The following is a 12,451-nucleotide window of genomic DNA, read 5'->3' on the forward strand; positions in this document are numbered from 1 at the left end:
TTGGACATATTTTATTTTTATTTATAATAATAAAACGATATTTTATTTTCTTTAGAAATATGATAGGAGTAATGTTTTGCTTTAGAAATATGCTTTCAAAAAGTATTTTAGTGCACCGTACAGGGGTGGCGCCAGCGGGAGCCAGGGCCCCCCGTCAGGGAGAGCTGGACCCCCGTCGGGGAGAAAAAGCACAATTCGTCGGGGAGAAAAAAAATTATATGCATTTTCTACATATTATTAGTAGACTATAAAATCGATTAAATAAGCCTTGAAACCCCTAAATTGTCAAAATTTTCGGGGCTTCGCCCCCCCCCCCCAAGACCACTTTCGAGGCCTTTTAATCGAAGTTCAACCACGCCCACTTTGCTTTCGTCGGGGAAATCTGACCCCTCGTCGGGGCATCGGTCCCCTCGTCGGGGGCCCCCCCCCCCCCACTCCTCGTCGGGCAAATCCTGGCGCCATCCCTGGTCATTAACCACTAACGTAATAACACTTCAACCACTGACGTACTAAACTTCATTACCCACTAACGTAATAAAAATTAACCACTAACGTACTAACTTGTTTTTAACTCACTCACAACTTTGGACTTTTGTTCTCTCTGTATTGAGAGAGCAGTTGTGTGTGCGCTGAACCGTGGCGATCTCTATTTCCACGGTTCAATTCCCATTGCTGCCTCTCCTTGTGTTTCAGCTGGAGGGCTGAAATACAACAGCGCACCGTCTTAGCTTTCGGATAAGACGTTTAAGCAGTTGGTCCCGTGTGCATTTATGGCATATGTGCACGTTAAAGAACGAAGTACACTCTTCGGAAAAGAGTAGGTGATTGTCTCCCGGTGTACTACCCAATCACCACCAAATTACAACTTAACTGTTCCCTGTTAAAGGCATCCACATAATACCAAAGGTCAGATTATCAGCATGCTCCAATTGCACCCAAATTTCACTTCAATGATCCACAAGGATAAGTTTATGGAGTGGATGTCAAGTCAATAAAACTGATTCAGTTGAACCCACATTTTACAAGATTAAAGCCCATTTTACACGGAGCAATACTGCTTGCATGGGCAATCACTATATATCAACTTTAGACAGAATCAGTTGCCTTGCACTCCAATTTACACGGGGCAATATTAGTGCTTGCAAGTTTCTGGAATGTGACCTGGTCATGATAGGATAATGATAATACATTGGTATTCCGTAGAAAGAAGACATGTTATACTCAATTTTGTCAAAATGAAGCACTTTCGATGTTCCATTATCTACGTTATATGTCTATCTATTATATTACAGTATATTAAGAAGTATCAATTTTATATAATGCATTTTACTCTAGAAAAAGAAAATCAGAGTGTTGGTTTATGGCAGTTCATTAATCTATAGATGCATATAGTTATCATCACACAGGAAAACATTCTGAACAATTAAATTGGATCAATATAAGTAAACATCTGGATATATATGTTTTTTTTAAATAAGAATAAACCTATCTATCCCTGATTTTAACTCTCAAATTTGAGTAAACTGAAGGAAAAGCTATTAAAATTCCAGAGTAGATCTCTTGGGAGAGAAACTCTCCTGAAAAAGTTTGCTCCGGTTCAATTTTTTATAGGCCTTGCTTGGGTAATAACCTGTCAATCATGTACCTCAGTTTCAGAGCAATTTACCCAATTTACTAGCAAGAATTGCTCGGTGTAAATTGGGCTTATGACATTTTAAATACTGTTAAACATATTTTGACGATGAAAGGTTAAGAGTTCATAAAAAAGGTCAAATATAGAAATGCTTCAACTGCATCAAATTTTAGAGAAATTATCAATATGATATTTTTAAATCATGTTAAAATATTTGGAAGGTGAAAGGTCAAAGATCACCGGTTAAATATATATGTTGGCGATGGGGGGTCAAACTTCATGAAGCAAACGTTTTTATTTAACTTTTCGCGTAGCTGCGTGCGATATTTGATTTCAGTACCGGTACAATTTAATTTAAGAGTTTAGCCAAATTTGTTTTATTGACATCACGTTAGACCACAAAATTGTGGCGCAAAAAGTCAAAATCCACACTATTTGACCAGTAACTAACCCCAGCAAAAGTAAAGTGTGGAACGCCATTTGTGCAAAAAAGTAATGTGGAACACATTAGTGCAAAAAATAAATAGTGTTTAATAATGAATGCAATATATAATTCAAGAATTAAGATCCAGTCTATATAGATAGGCATGTTATTAAATTTATTCTTTACACGTAATTTAATAAATTGCGCAATTTAAGATGATCAGATTATCTTCAGTTTATTATCAATTAGATAATAAAAATAGTAATAACCTTCTCAATGAAACACTATGTTTAGGGATACTTTTTAACTGTACATTATTTAAATTCTGTTTTGAATATAATATGTTTCAGTTCAGTTGAAATAATGTCGATGGTAAACATTTGTTTCATGAACTTCAGTGTTAAAGATAACAAAATACATTTTAACTTGATATCACAGGGATCAATATTGTACACTTTACGCTCGATTGAAACTTCTGAAATTTTGACCGTCTCCATACATTTTGACTTTTTACTTCAGAATATTTTGTCAGCATGGTGGAAACGGAATTATATCAAGTTGTAAATGTTCCGTAAACTGTGTTGGCCCTTTAATACTTCCAACGTTTTATTGTTAAGAGAGTTAAAAACAATCAACATGTCCAACGTTTTTTGTAAAACCTTAAGTTATTACGTTAGTGGTTGATTTTTATTACGTTAGTCGTTAATGCAGTTTATTATGTTAGTGGTTAAAGTGTTATTATACGTTAGTGGTTAATGGCTTTATTACGTTAGTGGTTGATTTTTATTACATTAGTGGTTAATGTTACGTTAGTGGTTGAATTTTATTACATTAGTGGTTAATATTACGTTAGTGGTTGATTATTATGTTAGTGGGTGATACAGGCCTGCTGCATAGGCTAGGCCTCGATTTAGGTGCTGTTATCATACATTAAAACGGCCGACATGATATTTTCTTTTTTTGTGAAACAATATTTCATTTGCATTATTTATAATTTGTTAAAAAAATAATTTTGACCGAGATTTTGACAATTAAACAAACATTATCTCATCCCTATTCGATCGACAGCAGTGTGCAAGATGCGAACATCCGAAGTACAACTAATCTCATTAGAGATGGCACACTTTATTTATTGCTCACTATCGTAATCGGCGATATAAACAGTACAGTAAAACAGATTAATTAATGTTTTTTTAATATTGTTATTATTATTATTATTATTATCATTATTATTATTATTATTATTATTATTATTATTAATTGGGGGATGAATTAAAATATCTTATCATGAGAGTTCATGGCATTGGTTTGTGCGATAAAAAAGTAAATAAGCAGATAAGAATATAGCTCGTTTGCGAAACAATTTAAAAAAAAGCGAGAGCATTCCAGCGGATGCGATCTACAACCTCTGAATTTACCTAGTAACGAAGAAGTCGTCGAAAAAATGGTAATCTCCTACGCAAATTATTTCTCTTTTTTATCCTTTTGCATAAAACTAAAATGTATGCCAATATTGTTCCATGGTTTATAATAATTAGAGTAATGCGTATTCATTTTTTTAGTGTAATTTTGCCGGGAATGGGGCTTTAAATACAAAACATGCCAAATGCAGAAAAGTACACAAAAGGTCACACAAACGTGATGATGATGATGATGATGATGATAATAATAATAATAATAATAATAATAATAATGACAATAATAGGCCTACCGTCAACCTAACAATACACAGCCCAATTATCATGACACAAACCAAAATGATACCGTAGGCCTATTAGTTGAGATGAATAATGTGTGTTTGCTTTCTTTACAGTTAGTTGGAATGATATTTACGTACTTCACAATATTGGTGCAATTCGAGTAAAAGCCAACCAACGAAGCGATACTATAACCTCATCTAGTTTCAGAATGGTGTAATTTGCAGCGTAATTTAGTTTTATAAAGCGGCCTCCCTGGTCGGGAAAATCCAAGATGTATGAACAATGTATACTTTTAAGATTAGTTTAAGTATTTAGGCAGGCTGCCCCATAACGTACGGTACACATGTAAATGTTTTTCACCACTGTAGGCCTATAAGTATTCGAATTTATAGATAGTGAAAAGTTATGTTTAAATTTAGGGTAGACCGAATTACTTCATTCTTGACTATTTTCTGTACATAATATAGCCTTGATATTTTAATGTGTAAAATAAGTAGTTCCGTAATCTTAAGTAAAAAACTGTATTTATAATTGATGTACATCAACATAAATGTATAAATATATTGTCCTTGTTGGAAATCACTCGTTCTGTAGTTTCCGTGATAGAAATGTCTACATTACTGAATTACTCAATTACTGAATAAATCAATTGAGTTGAAAACACATACAGTTGAGGAATTTATTATTCTTATTTGTCACATTTGAAGTACAGGACTAAGGAAAAATATTAATTATTGTTACTTCGTATTAACGATTGGATATTCAAATTGATGAGTATATGACAGGATTAACACAAATACAAGCAGTTACTATATTATTCAAGATATTAATAAATTATAAATTGTCTAAAATGATACGGGTTTATGTCTTTGCGTATTAAAATGATACACGATTAATTGTTACCTCGCAATAAAGGGGACGAATTATGTCATTCTTGTCAGCAACTGCACATCCACAAGGTATAAAGTATATTAAACTCGGTATATAAGCACAATTTACTGTTAATTGTAATCTTCAGGTGAGCTATCCTGAAGATAATTAACGAAGCTGACTGAAGCTGTAGCAGTGATATATAAAATACACTTTGATTTAGTGATCAAGACAATTAATCTAAAAATTATTAATGTTATTCACACCTAAATTCATAATCATGATCATATCATGATTTCCCGAGTGGCGGCGCATTCGGAGACGAATTACATTTACAAGATGCCCCAGTGGGCACCCTATTGATTTTGAAGCTCTGCTGTCATTGATCTCTATTATAATAGTATAATTTTTTTTAAATGGTATTATATAATATATATTATAATAAAATCTCCATTATAGTAGAGATCAATGGGCTCTGTTCGATATCTGTCAAAAATACATACACACAACAGTCATGTGTTAATTTTTTTTTTAATAAGCCTATATCGTTAAATAATGTACATGTGAAGTAAAATTACTAAACCCTAGCTCACATATAAAATAAGTCACTTCAAAATTTAACAAGATCATTTTATTCGACGTTTCGCCTTTATTAAAACATCAACTGGCCTAAATTATTATGGTACTAGGGCATTTCGCCGAACGCCAGTTTGCCGATGGACATTTGCCTGACAGACAGTTGACCGAAAGAACATTCACCAATACCGAAATTCGTCGACACTGAATTTCACCGACAGGACGTTTCTCCGACAGCCAATTCGCCGACAGCCAACTCGCCTACAATCAATTCGCCGACACACATTTCGCCAAAAATTGTTTTTGACCGATGTTTCGTCGACCGATGTTTTGTTTTGTGGAGGACTGGTGTCATCATAGAAAATCGGTATACCTATACCTGTCTCTTATACACATCTAGATGTGTATAAGAGACAGAATACAGTACTGTACACTGTTACTGTATAATAGTAAACACATGTTCATATTTATTAATTTTTTTTTATCTTTCGTGGGGTCGTCCCACATTTTTATCAAAATGCCATTATAAATATTACATATTAAGCAATGATATAGGTATAGTTACTGAATGTATCATTTTTCATATGAGTTCAGTAATGCTTACCGTACTTCAGTAAAACTTACTTGAGACTTTTTCTTTCACTTTTATCTTTAAACATATTTTTAAATTTCTTTAATTTTCTTTCATCGACTTCCTCTACAACCAACACTTAAAATACGCCATAAATATTATAGAAATCAAATTTAACTAATGTTTACATAAAAAATAATAAATAAATAATGCTTTCCGTACTCATGTGTCTTGGTTTGCTTTACATCTCATGGTTAAAAATTGCTTATCTTCTTGTGCGTTATATTCTTTGTTACGTTACATTTTTGTATTTTCTGTATTTTAATTAGGCCATGTTAAATAAAGAGTTGTTGATCAATGTGATGAAACACTTGATACACGTCAAGTCAAATCCCCTATGGAGAGCAAGGCCGCATTTAAACTTCACGGTTCTTCCAGTGTGGTGTTTGATCAGGTGGAATTTATACACACTAATAACTCCCTGTACAAACAAATGAAAGACAAAACAATTACATAAAAAAAGTATAGGCTTACCCGAAGTGTAAAAAAAACAACAAAGAAACAAAAACAAAAAAATGGTTGGGCGATTGTTTTGATGTAGGAAGGGGACAATCAGCAATTTTTTTTTACATGGCATTATATTTAGTCAAACCCTACTTGGTCAAGAATCAATGCGTGACACTGTAAACAATGTAATGTGCTCAAAATAAATAAGTAAATAACGACAGTGAGTCATTATTTTCCCCTCAATTAAGCTGAAATATGGAATTATATTCCGACTTTCTGCAGAGCTCGAGACTTTGATGATATATGTTGTTACAGTTTTTCAGACCGGTAAGTTACATCACTGTGCTTTTAGGCTTTGAAATAAGCATAATTATAATATAGATACAGGCCAGTACGCAGGATTTTTATTGGGTGGGTGCGAATTTGTGGAAAGTGGGGGCGCTAAAAACAATCCGCCACTGGTTTTGAGAGCAACACTATTCAGTGTTTTTATTTTCAAATGTTCTGTAGTCTATCTAAAATGTTGATGGCCTAACGATAAATATCAACTTTAATATGTTAAGGAAACTGATCTATACAAAATTAAATCAATTTAATTAAAAACACCGTGGAAATGTCATTAGTTATACTACTGGTTAACGTTCATTAATATGGTTAAAATTTTAAGAATCGTAAATAAATTGAGGTCGGAGTAAAATAAATCCCTACAAATTGGACATACTCTTAGCTTAGATGTGAAACGTGCCGCTTCCAACCACGTGGTGTTTCAGATTTTCACTGCCTATATTAATAGACTATGTTAAATTATAGAACAAGGTAAATAATACATTAATATATTTAAACATAAAAGAAATAAATGTCTAGCGCACAATGAAAAAACCTATAATATTATTGGGTATTGAAAATACTAATTTTTTACCACAAATGTAAATGTTATATTATAAATAAGTGAAATTAATGGAAATTGCAAATATGAACAAATAATGACAAGCGCTTTACGTCGTGGAGGAGATGGGTAGACGTCAAAAATATAAAAAATCGAGAATTCATAAAATAAGCCTATACTGATCTGATTGGGAACAGGGTAGGGAAATCACTTTGTTGTTGTTTTTAAGAGAATACGTCCACACTCTTCCGGGCCAGATAGGGGCTTTAACATACTGTATGGGGCGGCGGCAGATTCAGGAATTCGAAATAGAGAGGGTCCAAGGAGGGACGTTCACAGAAATATATATTGGCCAGGGTCCACCCCACCTCAGCCGACCCCACCGTGGTTGGGGTTTTGGAAAAGAAAATTTTTATGATTATGGCACCTCTAGATGGCAGGAAATGGCACTCGCAGACTTCAAACGAGAATAAAGATAATTCTAGTGAAACCTATATAGAGAGAGTTATTGACACGCAACCGGGCGGGTAAAACCCCTAAAATTACTCAAAAAGCTTATAAGAAAAGAAGGCCTTGCTTGTACGACAAATTAGAGGCAGTCCTATAGTTGGAAACTGCTCTGATTGGTTAAGCATTTTTGGTGGATGGATTTTTGGAGCATGTGAGAGTGTGTCTTGCATTTTCTACGCCGGGAAATGTGGACCTTTTGTAATTTAGAGGGGCGTACGCACCCCCCACCCCTGCGTACAGGCCTGAAGATATCTGTAAACGCTTAACGCTTAAGACGTCCATTTTTGCAACTACCTAAATATATATACTGCAATGCCTTAAGATAATAAAATATTGTTTGCTTTTTCAAAACTTCTCTTTCAAAAATATTTCTACAACAGGTCCCCCCCCCCCCGCGTACAGGCCTGAAGATATCTGTAAACGCTTAACGCTTAAGAAGTCCATTTTTTGCAACTACCTAAATATATATACTGCAAGGCCTTAAGATAATAAAATATTGTTTGCTTTTTCAAAACTTCTTTTTCAAAAATATTTCTACAACAGGTCAGTGGATTAATTGTTAGTTATCTTCAGGTTAACTCCCTTGAAAGGAACGTTGATGTAGAGACGTATGTTTAAGAAAAATATTCTTGATGAGATATTATTGTAAATTGTAATTTTATTAATTTCATTTATTACTCTATGCGAGAAATTTTCTTAAATGCAAGTCATGGTTTAGGAGGACCGCTCATCGATTTCATCAATGAAATGCAGCCGACCGAATAAAGATTTTAGTATAATTACGTTTGTTTTTGATTGACTATGACACGCGATAAATTGATAATATATTTCTATTGATCGCTGCATTATTCAATTTAATTGGTTCACCTTTCTTAAGTTTCTAATTATATGCTATAAGAAGCAACAATAAAATATCGATGAAAAAAACAGATTCAGAATACCTTCAAAATACAAATGACGTGCTTTGATCGGTATTACACCTCTGACATACATTGCGTGTCTCCTATAATACAGATATGAATTTTGCATTTCCACAAAACTGTAAATTACGGTGCTGGACCTTTCCTGTTATTCGACCCTATTTCTAGCCACTTTTGTTATACTCCTACACTTTCAAAGTACTCAGGTGGTGGGCTTTACCAACAAGAAACAGGACTGAAATACCAGGGAATAGTGAAATTACGTCCGTATTTAATGTCACGGTTTCCTTGGAAATGGTCACATATGTTATATTGTGGTTGTATTGTCACGGTATTTGGCATAAGGTCAACTTAACAAAAAAAAAGACAGATATTGAAGTGCTGAACGTCAAAAAAAAAAAAGGAAAAAATGTCATGATTATATACAAAAAAATAATATCGTACTTCAAAGACAGCATTTGGAATTTTATTTTTGTCAATGGTGGTTCAACCAGAGAAGTCCAAACCAAAAAATGTTGTATCAGATGAACATTTTTCTATTTTTCGTTGTTAATTTAGATTGAAATTATACAAGAGAATGTCTTTAATTTATAATGTTATGTCAAATTCACAGTAGCCTAATAAGAAACGAAAACAACAGGATTCTTTAATTACAATTATATGACCACAACCTAATTGATATCGATCAACTGATGAAGTCCTATTTATGTGATTTAAATGTTGTCTCTCACTTATACGCTGTCGTTGCTCCTCAACATTGTTTACTAACTCTTTGATATGGAAAATTTTATTTTTCTATGCCGACAGTATTTTGAATATAACTACCGTATGTTTCTTTAAAGTATTTTGAGTTATTATTTCTAATTATTATATTTGTTTAGATTATTTTTGCTATATTATTTCTGTTTTGATTGTATCCGAGGATATCATAGACCTTACTATATATTTTAAAATGTAATAATAGGTTTTATGAATACATTTTATTTTTGCGGTATAATAACTCGCTTTTAATCTTTGCACTCATCATCGTCATCATCATCATCATTACCATCAACATCACCATCATTGTCGTCAACTTCGCCAACACCATCCCCATCACTATGTCTGTCAATATATACATAATCACTACCATCACCCTTTGTAGCATCATAATCACCTCCACCATCATCCTCACTTTAATTTCCATCATCACTACCATAGTCATCATCAACATTCATCTCATAGTTGTCTTCGCCAACATCATTACCATCACTATGGTTATCAAAATAATCATAATCACTACCATAGTTACTATCAACAACTTTTGTAGCATCCTAATAACATATACCATCATCCTCACTTTGATCGCATTATCAATATCATAGTCAATATCATCAATATCCATCATAGTTATCATCTTCGTTATTATTATCATCACCAACAGCAGCATCCCCATCATCACCACTGATACTTCGCATAATCCATCAATATATTTTGTTTATTATTTTCTTGAACATCATCACCATCAACAGTATCATCATCATCCTTATCACCAACGTCTTCACCATTGTAACCAGTTTAATTCATGATTCTATCCCTCTGAAACTATCAAAATTTTAGGGCCGTAGTATATATATAACTCATTATCAGTTTTGGTTCCTGTTGTTTTATGTATCTGCTCCACTACCAGCATTCAATATACATTCAAATAATGAGGGAGAGCCATACAATTGTGTTTCAGCAATAAGCAAGAATAGCTTTTCATTTATTTTGTTTCTAGCAAACTAATAATATCATCATAGAATTTATATTAATTTACAAATTCATGAATTAAGTGTTTTTAGCTTAGCAAACGCTCTTCAGATAATAGAAATTATATCATTGGAAAGCGCATCGATATATTTATTGGTACCTTTAGACTTGAAATATCTCCACATTCTCGTTTTTATTGATCTATTGAATCATTGTCATAAAGAAATGTATGTCTTGGGAATTAAGATATGCTTGAACCTTTTTGTTTGTGAATTCTGAACCTCCTATCTGTATGAATTTTTAAAGGCTTTCTTTTGCCCAATAAAAGTTTCTTCATAGCACTCAACATTGTATCGGAAGATTTGTTCTTAATAGGGATAGCAAACTCATATTTCGATAATACATCGATACATGTAATAAGAAATCTATATTGTTTATTGTAGCGTGTTCATTCATGCTGTTACATAATAATAATAATAATTATTAATAATAATAATAATAATAATAATAATACATGGTATATTCAAGAGCTCCAGGCATTTAAATGTTTATCAAATAAATTAATATCAGATAGTCATACAATTTTGTATTAGAAGCAAATATAGCTTTTCATTTATTTTGTTTCGATCAAACTAATAATATACATATCATAATAGAATTTACATTAATTTACAAATTCATGAATTAAGTGTTAGCTTAGCAAATGCTCTTCAAATAATTGCTTAAATTTCGTTTTGGTATGGTCGGTTAATACCATAACGCTTCCCACTTTGAGCAAAATGGTATAAAGTTATTTGATCTGATCACTATTTTGGATGATAAAACCAGTGTTCCTGATTTCACGGGTCGGTATCTAGTCCTACAAGAACATCGGAATATGGGACCGTGTTAGTTTTCTCATTGTCATTTTCTTCTGACGCTGAACCGCATTCATCTGCGCGTTGTACCATCATCTTTTTTTCAACTTTCTGTTTTCTTGGTAGGCGGCATAACACCTTGTATAGTCTTCTTTGCCTTCTCAACAATCTTGGAGTCGGTGTAATCGGCTTTTGGTTTATAGAAGTTCAATCTGGTAGTATTTATAACAGTATTTCGCAGAGACGAGAGTTGAAAGCTATTTCGATGTAATTGAGCAAACTGATACTCTTAACCTAAATTTTACTCCCTAAACTACCATCAACAAACACACATTTACACCAGCATTATTACTATTATTGTTATTATTATTTTTTACTACTAGGCCTATCTTTATTTTCGTTATTTCGTTATACTCATCGGACGTAAACTTAATACGCTTCGCTCATTGGTTGTTTTCACTCAGACGTCATACGTACCAACGCATGTTTGACTTAAGACTTAATTATATCCCCAGCGAAGCGTTGATTAGAGGAGTCTCTGTAATCTTATTGTGTTCAGTATACGATTGATCGAAATTGTTCTGAAAAAAATTAAAAATAAATAAATAAGTAAATAGGCCTAAATAAAATAAATAATATTATATATATATATATATATATATATATATATATATATTGAACACTCGAGAGATCATTAAATGTAAGTTATTATGACTATTATTTAACGTTGAGACATTCTCAACAACAACAGTTCTTTTCAAAACTACTTAGACATACATATACTTCATACATATCATCCTTGACTGTAAGTTATTATCACTATTATTTAACGTTGAGACATTCTCAACAACAACAGTTCTTTTCAGAACTACTTAGACATACTTATACTTCATACATATCATCCTTGACAAAAGGTTTTGAATCGAAAAAAAGTTGCTATAAGACTTAACTATATCCCCAGCGAAGCGTTGATATATATTTAAAACACTGTATATGTAATTTTGATGATTTATATTATATTTATTCAACAATGTTAACGGCTAACTCCCTTCAATATCATATATAATATACGACAATATTTCTAGCCGTATTGCCAGATTTATCCGGCCGAACGCCCTCTTGAGGCGTAGCATTATGTAATACAATGTTCCCGACGGTTATTTGGACCTGTTCAACCATGAAGCCTTCGTGGTCTAGTGGTTATGACGCTCGCCTTGTAAGCGAGAGGTCGCAGGTTCGAATCCCGTCGGAGGAATTTTATTACAC

General features: G+C 33.0%; 1 protein-coding gene and 1 non-coding gene across 4 annotated transcripts in view; both read left to right on the forward strand.

Annotated features, from left to right (window-relative positions):
- The window catches only part of LOC117122239, a 10,429-nt gene extending 6,003 nt beyond the window's left edge, over nt 1-4,426 (forward strand). For all 3 annotated transcript variants that reach the window (XR_004447686.1, XM_033267767.1, XM_033267768.1), the window contains exon 4: nt 3,871-4,426. Coding sequence is in view for 2 of the 3 variants with exons in the window: in XM_033267767.1 (XP_033123658.1) it covers nt 3,871-3,921 (51 nt within the window). In the remaining variant the exon portion in view is untranslated. The remainder of the gene's footprint in view (nt 1-3,870) is intronic.
- Nucleotides 4,427-12,367: 7,941 nt separating this feature from the next.
- Nucleotides 12,368-12,440, forward strand: Trnat-ugu. Its single transcript has one exon. It is a non-coding gene; the product is annotated as a tRNA-Thr (tRNA).
- Nucleotides 12,441-12,451: the final 11 nt, after the last annotated feature.

This window comes from Anneissia japonica, unplaced genomic scaffold (assembly GCF_011630105.1).
Source record: "Anneissia japonica isolate Jap-2015-1 unplaced genomic scaffold, ASM1163010v1 scaffold287708_len1499824_cov190, whole genome shotgun sequence".
Taxonomy (NCBI): Eukaryota; Metazoa; Echinodermata; class Crinoidea; order Comatulida; family Comatulidae; genus Anneissia; species Anneissia japonica.